A 19,706-nucleotide genomic window follows, 5' to 3' on the forward strand; every position below is an offset into this window, starting at 1 on the left:
CCTTTGATGAACATCCTCACAAGCTGAGTCCACTGCAAGTAATTCCTATTGTCTAATTGGTAGGAATAGTGAATCCCAGGCAATTCTCTTGCCCTAGTTAGCTGCTGATTGATTGGATTTGATTCTGCAGTGGTCATGGTAGGAGCTGCTTCTGATATCTCAGACATGATTTATGAAGAAAATGGCTGAGTAGAGAGAAAGAGTACTGAAGTCTATATTAAAACAACGATAGAATAGAAACGAAGCATTGAAGGCTTCGGAAAGAAGAAGACGTGCAATGAAGGCACTTTAGGGTTTTTAGGATGAACATGAGGGTATTGGAGACTCTGATACCGTGTAGGAAATCAGAATATTTCTCATATATCTTGAATGTATACAGTTACATCCTCTTATAGAGGAAAAGAGATACGACATAAGGAAACTAATCTAATTACAAAAAAAGGAAAGATACATACGAACATACTCAGGAAAGTTTCCTAAGTTTGAATTATCAGATTTGGAAACTTCTAAAAGTTCTCTTTCTTGAAATATTTCTGTGAACCAATAGTTCAAAGGATTAGAAAATAAACCTTTTGTTTGTGAGGTATGTGAGTTAGCTAAACACAAATGTTTAGCCTTCCCCATTAACAATAAAAGAAGTTCAATTCCCTTTGAATTGATTCATAGTGACATATGGGGTCTATCTCCAATTCCTAATATTTTTGAAGCTTGCTAGTATTTGACATTCATTGATGATTGTACCTGAATTACTTGGATTTTTTTTTTTTGCTCAAATCCAAAATGAGACCATAGCTATTGTTCGTGCTGAGGAAGGAAGGAGGGGAGTTGTGCTTGAGACTCCTATAGTAGATGGTTTAGCTCTAATGACAAGAAGGGTGACTATGAAACATCCTAATTCAAAACAACAATTAGGTGAGATTAGAATGGCAATCGATGGATCTCGATCAAACAAAGACTTTTTATGGTGTACATATTGTAAAAAGCCTAGACATACCATAAAAAAATGTTGGAAGCTCTATGGTAATCCTTAAGTTGAGAAGAAAGGATCATCAAGAAAACAGGGAAGACAAGAGCAGGTGTATGCAACAAACACACAACAAACTAGGGAATAGGATTCTCAAGAATCATTGATTGATTTTGTCATGAACCCAAGGTTTAATCGGGTAATCGGTCGAATCTAATTGATTTAGAACCAAGAATTGACAAGTTTGGGGAAGAAAATGAGAAGAAATAGAGGGAGAAATAGAGAACAGAAAAGAGAGGAAGAAGAACGAGAGAAGAAGAATGGTAGAGAGAAAGAAATTAGAATTTCAATTACATAATTTTTAGCATACCCAACAAACCAATAGCAGTAGCCTTATGTAGGCATTACAAGCTCAATAACGGCCTAGCACATGCACCTCATGGGCTTCTAAAATATCTCTTAACTATTATTATAATACTATTACTATATTGCCCTTTACTTACTACTTGGGTCATGACAATTCCCCCTTCCTTGAGAGAGTTCTTGTCCCTAAGCACTTACAATAATTTAGCCATTACTCCTCAACTAATACCAACTCTCTCTAGCTTGGTTGTTCCTTCCTTTATCATTTCTTTTCTAGGCCGCTACTTCTTTGTTCTTGGATACTCATCGGCTGAAACAGAAATGATAATTAGTGCAATCAAAGCTGTATCTTCCTCCAAGGAGCAGCATACCATTTCCCGTGGGTTGGTGATAGCTACCAAATTAAGACAGCTTGTACCCATAGATTGAGGATCCAATATGATGCCAAATCTAGTTAATATATCCTCATCTAGTGCCTTCATTGAATTTAGCTGCTTCTCGTCACAAGCAACAGCTGAAACTTGCAGTCCTTCGGCCTTCGATTGATGTTGCTCCTCAACCTCAAAATTCACAGCAACATTGTGGCACATTTTAGGATCAGTTCTACACACCTTCACAACATTGGAAGATATATTAGCTACAAGTAGGCCATCTTCATAGCAGTTCTCATCATCAATCTGATTTGTAGACTGATTCTCAACACAATTTTTAGCTTCTTTCTCTTGCAAATTTTGGCCTAAACTGATGTCTTTATAACCTCTCTTTGCTTCTTCAGAATCATTAATTACCCTTGACAAGTTTTCTTCAGTTCCAGCCAATGGTTCTTTAGTCCCAACATGATTTATCGCTTGTTTAATAACTGAATTTTCATCCACCTGAGGAGACAAATTCCCAACCTCAAGCTTGGTAGCTTGCAGCTCATTATCACCTGATTCAGGCTTCCCATCTGGTTTAAAATCATCTGGCAGCTCATCATTTCGGTTGGATGGGGCAGAATTTTCACTGCAATGTTCATCACGCTCCTGGTTCCGCCTTTCCTTCATTTCTGATTCATGCTCCAACTCTTCCATAAAATGATCAATGCTCCTTGCTTCCTTGTTTGCTCTTTCTTTCAGCTTCTCCTGCTGCTGCTCCATTTTTAGGAATTCATTTTTATTAAAACTTCCGCGATAATCATCAACGTATTCCACTGGAAAGTTGTAATGATACTTCTTAATTAGTATCATTGCAAACTCTTGTAGCTTCTCGCGGAACATTCGACCGAATTCCTTGCATTCTTCATCAAACCCACTGCTGGTTCCTTTGTCCAATTGGCTGATCCCCTTCTTATGTTCCTTGTTGCTGCCAACTGAAAAGGAAGAATTCTTCTACTGCGATTGAAATTCTCTAGGCTTCATCCTGATGTCAACCTCCATAAGAACTCAAATAGCTGGTGGAATTGCCTGGGCTGCTCGCCTTCTTTGATTAATTTTGAGGCAACCAGCAAAATTCACAGGAATTGAGAATCGCTGGTTGCAATAAACTATGAATTGGTTACCAAATTTGCCGAAACTACTTTATCCTCCCCTTACAAGTAAGAGTCACCGAAATTCACAATTGAGAGTCACGAATCCTTTTCGTTCTGCAACCATTACCTTCCCTGATCTGCAATTAATTGCTGATCAGGAGTCTAGGACTGATAGCAATCCAAGCTGATCGCTGAAATTTACTGCAACAGACCACTATGGATCAGCTATCACTCAAGATTTGCTCCACTTTGGATTAGCGAACGTGGTTGATCTGTCCTTGAATTCCGCCTCCAAGATAGTCCGAATTTTCCGGAATTCACGTGAATTCCTACCACTTCCCAAAATTCCGCCTGATTGACGGCGTTCCTCCAATGGAATCGCCTGCTACAATCGTTTCCAGCACTCGATCACAGCAAATCAAGATCGCCTAGACTCTCTGTGCAACTGCTGTGATTCAACGACTGCCCCCACTTGCTTCCACTTCGTATAATAATTACCGAAATTATTGGCCGAGGGTCACTCACCTGCTGTGCCTTCCAATTCTGCCAAATCTACTTTGACTTGCTGACCTACACTGCCCATCCTAGAAAATAGACGCAATCCACCTGCTCTTCTACTTCACAACAGTCGTCAACCCTTCCTTCGGAGGCGCATTGTTTGTTCGTCCGCAAGCTCCGACCAACACTCACTGAATTTCAAACCGAGAGCCACCAAATGCACTGTCAGCACCACTTGGCCAAGTCGCCTCCAGCACAGCCTCCTGAATAGATCTACTTAGCTATTCGATCCATTCCTTGTTGTGTCTAGGATTGCTTCCTGCGATCCTTTGCGTTCAGCAGCCTTTGTCAGTGGAACTCCTTCCCAGGGGCGGAGCCAATGTAGGCCCAGTGAGGGCCTTGGCCCGCCACTGATTTTGGCTTGCACTCAGGCACGCTAGAAAATTGGGTATTTGAAAACCCTCACTCAATCAGTCCCTCTCTCGCTCACCTACCGCCCACCCCCTCTATTCTTCTCCCTCTCTCGCACTAGCTCTCACTCACTGCCGCCGGCTTCCACTTCCTGTCTCTCGCTCTCACTTGCTCCGGCCTCCCTCCGTGCCTCCGTCGGATCGGACGACTCGGACCATCGCTGAGGTAAGGTCGCCACTGGCTCGTTCGTTCGCCTCACTCACCCTCCTTGGTCTCTCACTTGGTTGCCTCGCTCAGTCCGTCAATCGTTGTCGCTCTTGCCTCTTGCTTGCTGTTTGCAGCGTTGCTGTCTCTCTGAGCTTTCTCTGGGCCTCTAGCTCCGTCGCTTGTTGGCGTCGCCGCCTCTGCCTTGCCCTTGCTGGCGTGACGGCGTCGTCGCCTCTGCCTTGCCCACTCGGGCTAGGCGTTCCAGGCTTCAGCCCTCTGTCTTTCTTATTTTTTTCTTTAGTAAGTTTGGTCCTCACTGGAAATTTTTTCTAGCTCCGCCCCTGCTCCTTCCAATCCCGATTAGGCGATATTTCCGATCGGAGGTGTTCAATTTGTTCGCCTAGACTGTTGGACTCACCTCGGGTCCTTCCTCTAGTTCTGCCCAATCACCGACCTTTGAAAATGGCCGCGACACCCACTGCACCACCGTGAGGAACCTGCTGCACAATCGCCAGACCTACTGCAATTAACTCGGCTGCAACACTAACTTCCTTGCCCGACCAAACCGCGATCGCTTGGAACTCCTGCACCAGTCGCTCACTCCTTTCGCGACCCACCCGGATGTCCACGTCACCTTCTTCGGCGGACTCCCCCACCAATCGCGAATTCTCCTCTGTACTGATCGATGATGGGCTCAAGTCCCGTGCATCTTCGATTGTCTGTTCGTTCGTGGATCTTCTACTAGTCTCATCAATCACCGTCGCTGATCGTAGAGCTTGCTTGCCCGCGCTCGTCTCGCCCACGTGCAGCGACCTAGATAGGTTTCGAGAGTTGCTGATCACTGCTCGAACTAGCCTGAGTACTACCGGCTCCGTAATCGATTCTGAATGACGTCTTGATAATTGCTTGAATTACAACGCGTATGAAATCGTTTATGGAATTCTTCCTCGCCTTCAGCCTAGAATTGTATGTTTTACTTCAAATCGGCTTGTTTACTTCAAAATCAAATCAGACAACTACTGAACTCACAGTCGAGGAACGAATGCTCTGGTCAAAATCACCTTTTGATCCAAATGAGTAGCACACTGCTGGCCCCAATCGGATTCACCTTCAAATCAGAGCTGCAACAGAATCACAGCCGAGGATGGTACGGCTTTGATACCAATTTGTCATGAACCCAAGGTTTAATCGGGTAATCGGAAGAATCTGATTGATTTAGAACTAAGAATTGACAGGTTTGGGGAAGAAATAGAGGGAGAAATAGAGAATAGAAAGGAGAGGAAGAAGAACGAGAGAGGAAGAATGGTAGAGAGAAAGAAATTAGAATTTCAATTCCATAATTTTCAGCATACCCAACAAACTAATAGCAGTAGCCTTATATAGGCATTACAAGCTCAATAACGGCCTAGCACATGCACCCCATGTGCTTCTAAAATATCTCCTAACTATTATTATAATACTATTACTATATTACCCTTTACTTACTACTTAGGTCATAATAGATTTTAATAAGGAAGAAATTACAAAGCTAAAACAATTACTTGGGTCTTTATAGAAACCAATTGGAACAGGTACTTGTACCTTAACCTTTTCAGGTATTTCATCATTTTCTCATGCTCTAAATGCCTCATATATGACCCTCTTAAGTGCCTGGATCATTGATTCAAGGGCCAAAAACCGCATGATTTGTACCTCCCATAAATTTATTTCATATACACCGTGTCCTATTAATAAAAAATAATCATTTCTAATGGCACGGAAACAATAGTAGCCGAACAAGGAGACGTATGCATCAATGATTCTCTCATACTAAGAACTGCTCTGCATATACCAAAATTGTTTACTAACCTTATCTCAATCCAAAAACTCACCATAAACTCTAACTGTAGTGTGATTTTTCATCCTTCTTTTGTGAGATTCAAGAATAGGACAGGAGGAAGATGATTGGACGTGCTAGAGAGAGAGATGGTCTTTACCATCTCGAGGAATCCAGTGGGCAGGATAGGATGGCTAAGTTTTCACCATTATCTTTTCTGTCCGAGTCTTCCAAGTCACGTAAAGAAAAAATCTGGTTACAACACCTTTGTTTTGGTCATTCATCTTTTAGTGTTCTTAGATTAATGTTTCCTTTATTGTTCAAAGGATTAGTTGGAGAGGATTTTCATTTCGATATATGTAAACTTGCAAAGCATAAAAGAGCATCTTTTCTTGTTAACATGAAAAATGAATTCTTCTTCATTTGCTCTTATTCATAGCGACATATGGGGTCCCTCTCCTATTTCTAATATCACTGGGGCTTGGTGGTTTGTGTCTTTTATTGATGATTGCACTCGTGTCACTTGGATTTACCTCTTGAAAAATAAATCCGAAGTGAGCTCCACATTTTCAGTTTTCTATAATATGGTTAGAACCCAATTCAATGCCGACATTAAAAGATTTCGTTCCAACAATGCTAAGGATTATTTAAATTAATTCCTTTCTCCCTATTTTCAAGCAAGAGATATAATTCATGAGTCCTCTTGTGTCAACACCCCCCAACAAAATGGGATAGTTGAAGGGAAAAATTGTCATACCATGGCAAGAGCTCTTCTATTTCAGAAAAATGTTCCAAAATAGTACTGGGTAAAGCTGTTTTGACTACTACTCATCTCCTATTCTAAATAGGTTACCTTCAAGAAATCTTAATTCATAAAACCCACTGCAAATCCTCTCACAATTCTTTCCCCATTTTCCCATCTCCAATGGCCTTATTCTTAGAGTGTTTGGGTGTGTTGCTTTTGTACATTTACATTCCCAACACAGGGGAAAGCTTGATCCTAGAGCTCTTAAATGCATCTTTGTTTTTTATTCATCCACTCAAAAGGCTATAAATGTTTTCATCCACCACTAAGAAATTTTTTGTATAAGCTGATTTTATATTTGTTGAACAAGATTAGTACTTTGCTCTGCCTTTTTTTAATGGGGGAGGCTCCATTTTTTGAAGATAAGGACAGGGATTTCTTCTTCTTAAGTTTCCAGTCTCGTCAATTCCCTCTATTCCAGTCTCTCAACCCAAGTCTAGTAGTTCAAATGATAGTCCCAGACACAAGAATTGATGCAAGGAAAACTTCTCAAGAGCCTACCCGCCACCCACTGCAAGTATACTGAAGAAGAAAGGTACCAGTTGCTCATCCTGCACATATCCAACCATCAGACTCTACTCCTAATCTTGACACTTGTCATATTGAGGTAATTACTCCTCCTATCTCTCCGAATGAGAATTAGAATGAACATGTTGCTGAACCACCTAATTCAAGTGATACTGATGTTCCTATTGCTATTCATAAAAGAACTAGAGCATGCACGAAGCACCATTTACACTTATTTATGTCTTACAAAAATTTGTCCCATCACCTAGTGTTCTAAAACTCAGCCTAGGTGGCGCCGAGGCGCTAGGCGGACACTGGTCGCCGTGATTATGGCCTAATCGGCCCCCTTAGGTGCTGGCCCAGCTAATCGATACCGGGCGACGCCTAGTCGGCCAAGGCGGCCGCCTAGCCGCGTGAACTGCCTGGCTGATTAGGGTTTTTGTTTCCTCTTACCCCTTATCTCTTTCGTCGATTTCCCCTTCTCTCTCTCGCGCACCGTCGCCGACTGTCTCTTGCCAAGTCGTCGTCGCTGCTTGCCCTTTTTGTCTCAGCCTTTCTCGTCGCATGCCGCTGCCGTCTCTTGCGGAGTCGCCGTCGTCGCTTTCCATTTCTGTTAGCCTTCTCGTCTCACGCTGCCACTGACCGTCGTGAACGGTGGACTCGCCGCCGACCTTCATTCCACTTTGCCTCTAGCTCTCTCTCTCGTCTTCCTCACTCCTCACCCTGTGGTAAGCAATCAGCAAGCAGCTGTTGCTTGCTGTTGCCTTTTTTATTTTTTGTTCTTAAATTTATTATTTATGTTAATATTTGTTAATGTGTGAATTTGTTATTTGAATATTTATAAATGTTTTAAATATTTTAGTATTTGTAACTTGCAAGCAAACAAGTTAAATGTTATTTATATTTTAATATTTGTTAATGTTATTTAATATTTATAACAACTTCTTGTTGTTGTTTCTTGCTGTTGTTGGCTCTTGGCAAACAACAATTTATTTTCTCAAGCTTAATTTAATTATTTCACTTGTTGGTTCAACTTTAATTTACTTAAAAATAACATCAAAATGTTAAAAAAAAAAAAAATAGTTTTTCTAGACCCCGCCTAGGTACTAGACCCCAGTCGGGCGCCCGACTAGCGCCTAGCGCGTTTTAGAACACTGCCATCACCATAAAGCCACATCTTACCAACATAAATTCCATTCCAATACCAAAAACTGTATTTGAGGCATTAAGTGATGTGAATTGGAAAAATTTTATGAAGGTGGAGATGCAGGCACTTGTAAAGGACAAGACATGGGACTTGGTGAGCTTACCTAAAGGGAAAAAACTAGTGAGATGTAGATGGGCATTTATAGTTAAATATAAATCAGATGGGTCATTAGAAAGTTATAAAGCAAGATTAGTTGTTAAGTTATACTCAAACCTAAGGTGTAGATTATCTTGAAACTGTTGCTCCAATTGTAAAAATGAACACTATAAGAGTATTGTAGGAAGATTGAGGAAGGCATTATATGCCTTGAAGCAATCTCCAAGAGCCTGGTTTGAAAGATTTACCAAAGCTATGCTCAGTTTGGGATATAAACAAAGTCAAGGTGATCAATGTTGAAGTGGACCCATTTACTTCATTGGGATCAACCCTTAAGTATGCGGTGGAGTGTGAACAAAATAATCACTTCATCTCTTGCTGTTGAGAAGCTAAAATGGCATCGTATTGATAGCCAAATTTTTAGTGGCCAAAGTAACCCCTAGATTTCTCCCCGTGGTTCCATAACAATTTTATAAATCACATGCTAACACCATCAATAATCTTTTCAAAATGATTTGATAAAATCCCATTCTCAATTTATTTTGAAATCAACAATTCAAGAATATATATCACATAACAAAATTGCGAACATTTATTATATCAAAATAATTTTCAACATGCATGAGATTTATTTTCAAAGCATACTAGTGCAGGAATAACCACTCACCTATCTCCTTTGTAGAGAAAATCCATAAATATCTAGCAGTTTTACTCCTTACTCATACTCGTATCTAAGTTTGATGATTTAATCCTCCTCTAAGCTTGTATTTATAAACCCCTTTGGTTTTATCCCAATCCCTTTTGGTTTTGGATTCAATTTCCTCTTTTATTTCCAAATCGTTAATTAATCCTAATCCTTACCCTTCTCAAATCATATTAAGATAATATCCATATATATTTCTGATTTATCTCTCAATTATCCCTTAGAGTCAATCCTAATCCTTTTCAAACTATATATATGCATATATATCATTAGGATTTTGTTTATTTATCCCCGACTTTATCAAGTTTAATTCAAAATTCATTCCAGCCCCATTTAGATCCCTCCACAACTCTGATAATCCCACTTATCTCAATCTCCATTTAGAATCTAAACTCAATTCCAGCTTACAATGGCTTTAGAAATCCTATATCTAGAAATCCTATATCCTCTTGGATTTTGGGTTTCTTCTTATATTTCTTTTTCTAGCATTTTGGGTGTTACAATATCACTCCCCTACTTGTTAGTTATTAATGAAGAATGGTTGGTTATCTAATTATGAGTTTTTTGGCAAGAATATGAATCAGTCTGCCTGCTTAGCTGGTTTTATCTATTGAAACATTTACTTGCTTCCAGAGGCTAGATAAATAATTTGGTTTTGTGGCTGGGAAAATTTGGCTTTCTAATGGAGTTTCTTTGTTAGTGGCACCACGTTCCTTTACTGGTTATCTCACACAGTTGCTATGAATATGAATCATTTTTTTGTAAATTGGTTGGAAGATGTACAGGAGTAGTCAATTCTTTTAGTATCATTTGAAATCCTTCCTTATGTGACTTCAATTGGTTGTTTCCTTTCTGTGGAAGGTGAGGGGTGCAACAGTTACTTGTTTTGCGGGAATAACTTCATCTGTTTTCTCTTGTCTCTCAAAGGAGAAGCAACACTTCATTCTCAATAACTCTGTAAGTTGTAAGAAAATCTAGTTAGAACTATGATTATTCTCTGTATTAATATCAACTTGTTTAATCATTTGATTATCCATCTTGCCTACAAAATCTTTGTAGATTAATGCCTCTCTGAATGATGAGGTTGCTTCTGTCAGATCAGCTGCTTGTCGTGCCATAGGTGTCATCTCATGTTTTCCTCAAATATCGTGGAGGTAATTTCTAACTTCCTGGGAACCACTGTAATTTGTTTTGGAGCTTATTGGGTGGACAAACTTATAAAGAGTTTAATCATATAGTGCAGAGATCCTTGGCAAATTTATCCATGCTGCTGAGATTAACACTCATGACCCTTTGGTCTTGGTATTCTTTCTGGTTTCATTTCTTTATGTGTGAACGTGAAATTTTTAAGTTTGCAAATGTGGAATTTATTTTCTACGTATCTTACAGATTTATATCTTAGAGGTAAATGTTTGCTGCTAACAGGTCCGCATTACTGCCTCCTGGGCTTTAGCGAATATGTGTGACTCTCTCCGTCATTATATTAATGATGTTATCTGTAAAGGGTGTTCAATAGGTGAGGTTAAATTTATTAGAGGGGATTTCTTAATTCTTATACATTATTTTGGTAGTATTGTTGTTTGTTATTTGATATATCTGATATATATTTTGTTGTTGACATGTTAGATTCAAATGTGACCTCCCGATTGATTCCACTATTAATTGAGTGTGCTTTACGAATGACAAAGGATGGTGACAAGGTAAGAATAATTATACTGACATATTCTTAGGTCATGAAAATTTTCCATCATGATTACCACAAATTCAAGAAGTTACATGCTAAAATACATTGGCCCAAGAAATAAAGATATCAACTTTTTCATTGACTGCCATCTGATGAAACTTTTCCTTATGAAGATGTGTTGGAACTCATTGAGTGTTGTGTTAGGAAGGGCATCTAGTGTAAAATTTCGACACATTCTTTTGAATGGATTTATGCTGCCTATGTGACTTTTAGAAGTTAATTGACATTAATGAATGTCATGCCACAGACCCTAACTTGGTTAGGATGAAGTGTTGATGACTTCCTGCTTTGTTGTACTGCATTTGGAGCTCCGTAAAATAAACACTGCTAAGATGAAGTTCCATTTCCTCCTACATTTCTTGCAAACCCAAATTATACTTTAAATATGTTGTTACTACTCTAAATTTTAGTGGAAAAGGAGGGACTTCATGCTCTAAAACATGCCAACTTGATTAGCATTGATTCTACAAAAGCAGGAAAATGAGTTGCTCATAATATGTCTTAAAAGACTTGGAACTCATGGTCTTCTTTGCTCCAAGAGACTTTGTTATAACACTAGGTTTTGCAAAAATAATTTTTAAAAGCCTATCAAGTTTGATGCAGGGAGTGCTTTCTTGTTTCAGTTTTACCCTTCAATTTGTGGAATGCTAAATTGGGCCAAGCAAAGTCATTTATACTGTGTTGCCTTTTGCTGAGTTTTATTGTAAAGACTGTAGTAATTGCAGAAGCAACATGTTTTTATTGGTGACAGACCTTTATATACAGATTTGTGGCCCATTCATTAGCTCTCACAGTAGGAACTCCTCAATTACAGTAGCTTATAACAATGGATATTAGCAAATGCAAGGAAAGAAAACAAAAAGAAAACAGGCCTATTCAAGAGGTCCTCACTCTCCAACGATTTCTTCCACAATTTTCAGATGCCTTCTCTCTCTTCCTTCCTCCCCTTTTATACTTATCTCTCATTCTGTTTCAGCCATGTCAATGAATATTTCCCTCTAACCAACTTCTGACTCTTTTGCCCCTGACTCAATTCCCTTGGTTGCCCTTATTGTTCCTCTCCTTTTACACCTTTGATAGGTGAGACTAATGGGAGTCCTAACAATACTCCCGCCCATAAGTTTCACCTTGTCCTCAAGGTGAAATTTAGGAAATTGATGCAGGATCTGATGATAGGGTTCCCAGGTGGCCTCTAGGGGTGGCAACCCCTTCCATTGTATCAGGATCTCAAGGCTCCGTAGATTCTTTCCCCGTCCTGGCCTTGCACCCAACAAAAATTCTAGATGCACTTTCAATTCCCAGTTAGCTGTTAATTGGTTGGGAAATTTGGTTGTTTCCCGCACTGCTCCCTCTGCTTTGCGAAGCTGGGAGACATGGAATATCGGGTGGATTGCATAAGGTGGTAAGCACAGCTTGTAGGCCACCTTCCCGATCATTTTCTCCACTGCAAAGGGCTCGTAGAACTTAGGTGACAACTTCTCATTCATCCGAGTAGCCAATGTCTTTTGCTTGTAGGCTCGAATTTTAACATAAAGCAGGTCACCCACCTTGAATTCCACATCCCTTCTCTTATTTGCTATCTCCTTCATCCTTGCTTGTGCCTGCAACAGTTGGGACTGCAACTCTTCCAAAACAGAATATCGCTCCAACAACTACTGTTCAATTATCGAAACAGCCGTGGTGCCCTTCTCGAACCTCAACAGTAGGGGAGGTTCACGCCCATAAACTATCTAGAATGGAGTCAATCCAGAGAAGACATGGAAAGAAGTGTTATACCAATATTCTGCCCATGGTTGCCAATTGTACCATGCCTTAGGCTTGGAGGAGGAAAAGCATCGAAGGTATGTCTCCAAGGTGTGATTTAAGACCTCCGTTTGGCCATCGAACTGTGGGTGGTAGGATGTGCTTCTTCTCAATTGAGTGCCTTGCAGCTTGAATAACTCTTCCCAAAAATGGCTAACAAAAATTTTATCTCTATCGGAAACTATAGAACTTGGAACCCCATGTAACCGGACTATCTCCTTCACAAAAATCCCTGCAACGCTAGTCGTTGTAAAAGGGTGTTTCAAGGCAATAAAGTGTCCGTACTTACTTAATCGATCCATAACCACCATGATAGTATCCATCCCAGCTGACTTGGGTAACCCCTTGACGAAGTCCATGGACACATCTTCCCAAACTTGACTAGGAACTGGAAGTGGTTGTAGCAATCCACCGGGTGATAGAGCCTCATATTTATTCTCCTGGCACACATAACATTGCTGAACATATTGCTGAATGTCTCGCTTCATTCCCACCCAATGCACACTGATGGCTATCCTCTTATAAGTCTTGAGGAACCCGAAATGACCCCCAACCAGTCCATCATGCCCTTCCTTCAACATTAACAGAATTAATCCCGACCCTTTAGGAAGATATAGCCTGCCCTTGAACAGCAAATGGCCATCCACTAGCGCAAAGTTGGGTCTGCTGGAAGGATCTGCCTGTACCTCTCTAACAATCTATTGGAGTGTAGCATCCCCTTTCACCTCCTGTTTTAGTTGGTCTAGCTGCACTATTTGGGGAATAGAAAGAGCCATCAATGTGGCAGAAGAAGGGAGGTGTGAGAGAGCATCGATTGCTTGGTTCTCCAATCTGGGACGATATTGAATCTCAAAATCATACCCCATCAGCTTTATGACCCATTTTTGACACTCTGGGCTAACCACGTGCTGCTCTATAAGAAATTTAAGGCTTCATTGATCTGTTCTAACGACAAACCTATGCCCAAGTAAGTAATGTCGCCATTTGCTCATTGCAAATACTATTGCCATCAATTCCCTCTCATACACAGATCTAACTCGACCAGTGGGGTTTAGGGAATGGATGAAAAAGGCAATTGGTCGCTGCTGCTGCATTAACACTACCCCTAATCCATGCCCAGATGCATCAGTTTCAACAATGAATTCCCTCAAAAAATCTGGCAAAGCCAACACGGGCAGATTGGTCACTGCCCTTTTAAGGGATTGAAAAGCCTGCTTAGCTACTTCATCCCAAAAGAAATTACCCTTTTGGAGGCGGTCTATCAATGGCCATACCACTTTTTCGTAATCCTTCACAAATCTCCGATAATACCCTGTAAGACCCAAGAATTCTCGAAGTTCACGCAAGGATTTGGGGTTGGGCCATTCCATCACCGCCTTAACCTTAGAGCTATTTGCAACCACCCTGTCTTGAGAGATGACATGCCCCAAATACTCAATCTCCCACTACCCAAACTGACACTTCTTCGCATTGGCATACAGCCGGTGGATTGTTCGGAGCCTCAACACACACCTCAAATGTTTCCTATGTTCAGCCATATCCTTACTATAAACCAGAATGTCATCAAAAAACACTAAAACGAAGTTCCTCAGATGCTCCTTAAAGACCTCGTTCATCAAAGATTGGAACGTGGTAGGGCCATTTGTTAACCCAAATGGCATAACCAAAAATTTATAATGCCCTTCTTGTGTGATGAAAGTAGTCTTAGGAACGCCATTAGGTGCTACTCGAATCTGATGATACCCCAATTTCAAATCCAACTTGGAAAAAATAACAGTCCCATTCAATTCATCCAATAGTTCTTCAATAATTGTAATTGGAAATTTATCAGGAACTGTTACCTTGTTTAAAACTCTGTAGTCAACACAAAATCTCCAGCCACCATCCTTCTTCTTAACCAGCAACATCGGGTTGGAAAACGGACTCACACTCGGCCTAATAAGTCCTGCTGCCAACATTTCTCGAACCAGCCTCTCAATCTCGTTTTTCTGAAGGTGGGGGTATCGGTAGTGGCGCCCATTCACCGGCGACACTCTTGGTTGCAACGTAATCATGTGATCCCGCCTCCGGTGTGGGGGAAGCCCACAAGACTCCTCAAACACATGCCTGAACTCTGTTAGCAGCTCCTGCAAGTTGCGAGGGACTGCCCAACCCACATATTTTTCTTGGGTAGTTAAACTCCCCAACTCCAACAGCACCCCTTCTCCATTCTGTCTAAATGCCCTCCTCATTAACTTCAACGTTACCAAAGTTTTGTTGAGGCTAGGATCCCCATACAGTATGATGGTAGTCCTCTTTACTCTAAACTTCATGACTAATGAGCCCCAATCCACTTGTGTTTCCCCGAGCGTGGCTAACCACTTCATTCCAAGGATTACGTCCCCCCAGCTCCAATGGTAGGAAGTCTTCCACTACTTCCAGATTTTGCAACATTAAGGTTACTCGTTTACACACTCTAGCCCCTGAATAGCCATGCCCGACCCCATGATCATACCATAGACTCTCGTTTGTGACTTGACCAGTCCCAATTTCTGCACCAATTTCGGCGCTGTAAAGTTATGGGAAGCCCCACTGTCAATGAGAACCACCACCTCCTGGCCTTCTATTTCCCTCTTGATCTTCATGGTTTGTGGAGGGGTTAAACCGACTACCGAGTTTATAGATAGCTCCACTACTTCCCCCGTTTTGATCGTTTCGCCTTCCTCCCCTGAATTCTCCCCTGTTTCAGCTCCTTCTATAACTTCCTCTTCCCTTTTCCCCTTGTGAATTACCATCATCTGCAGCTCCTTGTTCTCACATTTGTGCCCAATCGTATATTTCTCGTCACAACGAAAACACAGCCCCTTAACTCGTTTAGCTTGTAGTTCACTCTCACTTAGTCATTTAAACGGAGGATTGTTCCACTTACCGACATTAGGAGGCCGGTGAGAGCAGTCGGGGATGGTGGTTGTCGATCGGGGTGATGCCACCGGGGGAGGTGAGACTAGTACTCGCTGGTGGTTGGTGACTAGGGTTGCAGGGGTCTGTGATTTGGTTGTGCCTGGACTGGAATGGCTCCCTCGCACCACCAGATTCCTTTCCTCAATTTGTTGGGCTAGGTTCATCATCTACTCCAGCCCAATTGGTCTCAGTGCCCTCATCTCCGCCCTTATGTTGGGCCTCAATCCATTTATAAAGTGGCTCTCTAGCAACGCCTCTGACATGTCCTCGAGAGGAGCAACTAGTGTCTCAAAGCAGAGGCGGTAGTCCTTGACGGACCCTCACTGCCGAAGCGCTAGGAACCGTTCTTCCACCGTGCCTTCCTATGTGGGCCTGAATCTATTCCTCATCATCGCCTTAAGCTCCTCCCAACTCCTCACCCGTCGCCTTCGCTACTCCCATTGGAACCAAGCAAGGGCCACTCCTTCAAAGCAAAGGGCAGGGGAATCTAACTTCTCCACATCCGACAGCTGATTAATGAAGAAGTATCGCTCGGGCCGAAACACCCAACCATCTTGGTCGTCACTTTCAAACATTGGCATCTCTAGGCGTCGGACCCTTCCATCCGACCTCCCATTTGAATTGAACTCACCGCCAACTTCTCTATGCCGATTTCCCAGTTCCGACGTGGCCTCCCCAGTGAGGGTCGAACCCACCGGTAAGTGCTTGCCCGACTGTTTCCCCTTCCTCCCTTTCTCCTGGTCCTCCCATCTCTCCATCAACAAGCCAAATTGTTCCATCATCGTTGCTATGTTTTTCTCGATGTTCTGCACCCTCTGGAACTCTTTTTTCATTGATTCCAATCCCATCTGTAATCCCTCCATCTTCCCTTCAATCTGCTGTTGATAATTCTCCATTCTTCCCTCTAGATCCCCCGCTCTCTCAGAGACGGTCACCCCCATGGATCTTTGCTTTGATACTGGATTGATAGAACACTTACACAATTGATTGAATTTTAGCTCTCACAGTAGGAACTCTTCAATTACAGTAGCTTACAGCAATGGATATTAGCAAATGCAAGGAAAGAAAACAAAAAGAAAATAGGCCTATTCGAGAGGGCCTCACTCTCCAACGATTTCTTCCACAATTTCAGATGCCTTCTTTGTCCTCCTCCCTCCCTTTTTATGCCTATCTCTCATTTTGTTTCAGCCACGTGAATGAATATTCCCCTCTAACCAACTTTTGACTCTTTTGCCCCTAACTCAATTCCCTTGCTTGCCCTTATTGTTCCTCTCCTTTTATGCCTTTGATAGGTGAGACTAGTGGGAGTCCTAACAATCAGGTATCCTTGCAACTTGTTCGTCGTTTCTTTACCTTCTATTGCCTATATTTCTGGCAAAATTTTCCTAAATTAATGGGAAAAGTGAAAATAAAAAGGAGCACCTTGCCTTTTATATGTTTTCAGTTGTTTCAGTTGTCTCCACCAACAGCACTGCCACTCCCTGCTCCTACTGCCATTAGTATGATCACCCATCACTCCATTTCCCACTACTACCAATTTCGATTCCACCATTCATACAACAGCATCTAAGCGATATATAATGAATGCTAACCTTGAAAACAGAAAAAAAGAGTTACCTTTTATAGAATAACTTCATTATTTTGTAGCATGATCATAACATGGGTTCGGGTTTTTATACTTCTCTTTTTTTTTTTTTTTCTTTTTTGTTTTTACACTCTTAGAAATGTAAACAGAACCACAAAATGGTGTTTCAATTGTCTTTCTTGTGATTTGTCTCAATGACCATGCTGAATTTTAATTGCTTCAATCAATCATTATTGGGTCTTCAAGGAGGAAATTTCATGTGGACTAGTCAACATTAATGCTGTCCTATACAGGTTTCAAGGGACTAGATAGGTTATATTGAATTATTAGTCAGTCATGTTTGCAATTTTTGTGCCAGCATTTCTAGCTTTCTGTTTGGTTTGACTTTCAAGAAAGGGGGAAATTGGCAGGGACTTCTATTTGACTATTATTATCCATTTTGTTTTGAGGGAGTTGAATAAATTGTCTTCTTGAATGGTTACTGGGAGGTATGTAGGATTATAGATGCTATTGGTGGGATCTCAAGAAAATTGATAGGATTCCGATTAAGTAAAGGAATACATTGCTTGAATTTCAACTCCAAATTACAAGGAATGAAAAATAGAAGAAAAGAATGGGCATTCGAGAGGCCTAGAACTCTCCTGAAGATTCTACTCAATATTTTTCTTCCCTTCTCTCTCTCTCTTCTATTCCCTATTTATTGGTTGTTGTTTTCCCTCCATAACTGTATTTGGTTATGCACATTTTGGTTTGTTACACAACCAACCAAGTTTCGATTCTACCCCCTAGTGCATATGCTGGCATGCAAGCCCAGCTGTGTTACCATTTTTCCCTTGGCTCTTTAAACGCCTTTGATAGGTCCACTACACTGGAGGCTTATCATTACTCCTCTCCCCAACTTTCACCTTGTTCTCAAGGTGAAAAGTGGAAAATTGTTGTTGAATTACGCTATAGGGCTCCCAAGTAGCTGTCAATGATAGTAACCCCTTCCATTGAATTAGAACATCCAATCCACATAAATTATTGCATGTTCTTGGCCTAACTCCCAAGACCGCCTTTGGCTCTACCAATATTTCTAGATATGCACTCAGTTGACTAGGAATCTCTACATTGGCTTTCAGCGCTCCTCTTGCCTCACGAGGTTGGGACACATGGAAGATGGGGTGAATGTTGCAATGTGATGGCAGTGTCAACTTGTAGGCTAGAGGCCCTACCTCATTTTGAATTTCAAATGGACCATAAAATCTAGGAGCCAACTTCTCATTCGAACGGGCAGCCAATGTTTTTTTGCGATAAGGGCTTAGCTTCCAATAGACTAAATCCCCTACCTTGTATTTCACCTCTCTTCTTTTATATTTGCTTCCTTCTTCATTACCGCTTGGGCTCTTGGTAGCTATTCCTTCAGTTCTTCCAAGATTTGATCTCTTTTAATCAATTGTTGCTCAACCACCGAAACAGGAGTGGATCCCCCTTCAAACCTCAATAATGTTGGTGGTTCTCGCCCATACATTGCCTGGAATGGGGTTAGCCTTGAAGTTGTGTGGTATGAAGTGTTATACCATAATTCAGCCCAGGGTAGCCACATGTACCAAGCTTTAGGTTTGGAGGAAGCAAAACAACGTAGGTATGTTTCCAATGTGCTATTAAGTACCTCTGTCTGGTTATCTATTTGCGGGTGGTAAGCTATGTTGCGGTGGAGTTTTGTGCCTTGGTAACGAAACAATTCCTCCCAAAATCTGCTCATGAAAATCTTGTTCGTATTTGATACAATGGATTGTGGTAGACCATGGGGCCTCACAACTTGATAAAAACCCCTGCCACCTCTCCTGCTATAAATGGATGCTCAAGTCTAATAAAATGTCCATACTTACTAAGTCTGTCACCACCACCAAGATTGAGTCCATTCTGCTCGACCTCTTTAAGCCCTCAATGAAGTCCCAAATTTGATTTGGGATAGGCAGGGGCTGCAAGAGTCCTCCAGGCGTTAGGGCCAGATATTTGTTTTGCTGGCAAACATCACAATTACTCACATACCAATGGATATCACGCTTCATTCCCAACCAATAGACATTAACTGCAATCCTCTTGTAAGTTTTAAAAAATCCCGAGTGCCCTCCCATGCTTCCATCATGTCCCTCATGAAGTAGCAGTGGAATGAGAGAAGATTCCCTTGGTAGGTATAGCTGACCCTTGTATAGGAGTTGGTTGTCTACTAATTGGAAATTGGGTCTGGAGGAAGGATCAAACTGGAGGTCCCTGACAACCCTTTGCAACCTTTCATCTTTTTCTACTTCGCGAGCCAATTGATCAAGTTGGAGAACTTTAGGAACCTTTAAGGAAAATAAGGCTGTGGAGTGGTTGATTCGGGACAGGCCATCTGCTGCCTTATTTTCCAATCCTGGGTGATATTGTATCTCAAACTAAAATCCCATTAATTTCACCTTCCATTTCTAATATTTTAGACTCACCAGCCGCTGCTCCATCAGAAATTTGAGTGTCTTTTGGTCAGTTGGAACCACAAACTTCCTTCCCAACAGGTAATGTTTCCAT

At 41.4% G+C, this 19,706-nt stretch overlaps 1 protein-coding gene across 2 annotated transcripts in view; it reads left to right on the top strand.

Annotated features, from left to right (window-relative positions):
• The window catches only part of LOC127813768 (uncharacterized), a 122,628-nt gene that overhangs the window by 65,422 nt on the left and 37,500 nt on the right, over positions 1 to 19,706 (top strand). For both annotated transcript variants that reach the window (XM_052354907.1, XM_052354906.1), the window contains 5 exons: positions 9,946 to 10,041; positions 10,144 to 10,238; positions 10,323 to 10,386; positions 10,510 to 10,600; positions 10,711 to 10,784. In XM_052354907.1, the coding sequence (XP_052210867.1) occupies positions 9,946 to 10,041; positions 10,144 to 10,238; positions 10,323 to 10,386; positions 10,510 to 10,600; positions 10,711 to 10,784 (420 nt within the window). The remainder of the gene's footprint in view (positions 1 to 9,945; positions 10,042 to 10,143; positions 10,239 to 10,322; positions 10,387 to 10,509; positions 10,601 to 10,710; positions 10,785 to 19,706) is intronic.

The sequence above is a fragment of the Diospyros lotus genome, chromosome 11, assembly GCF_014633365.1.
Source record: "Diospyros lotus cultivar Yz01 chromosome 11, ASM1463336v1, whole genome shotgun sequence".
NCBI lineage: Eukaryota > Viridiplantae > Streptophyta > Magnoliopsida > Ericales > Ebenaceae > Diospyros > Diospyros lotus.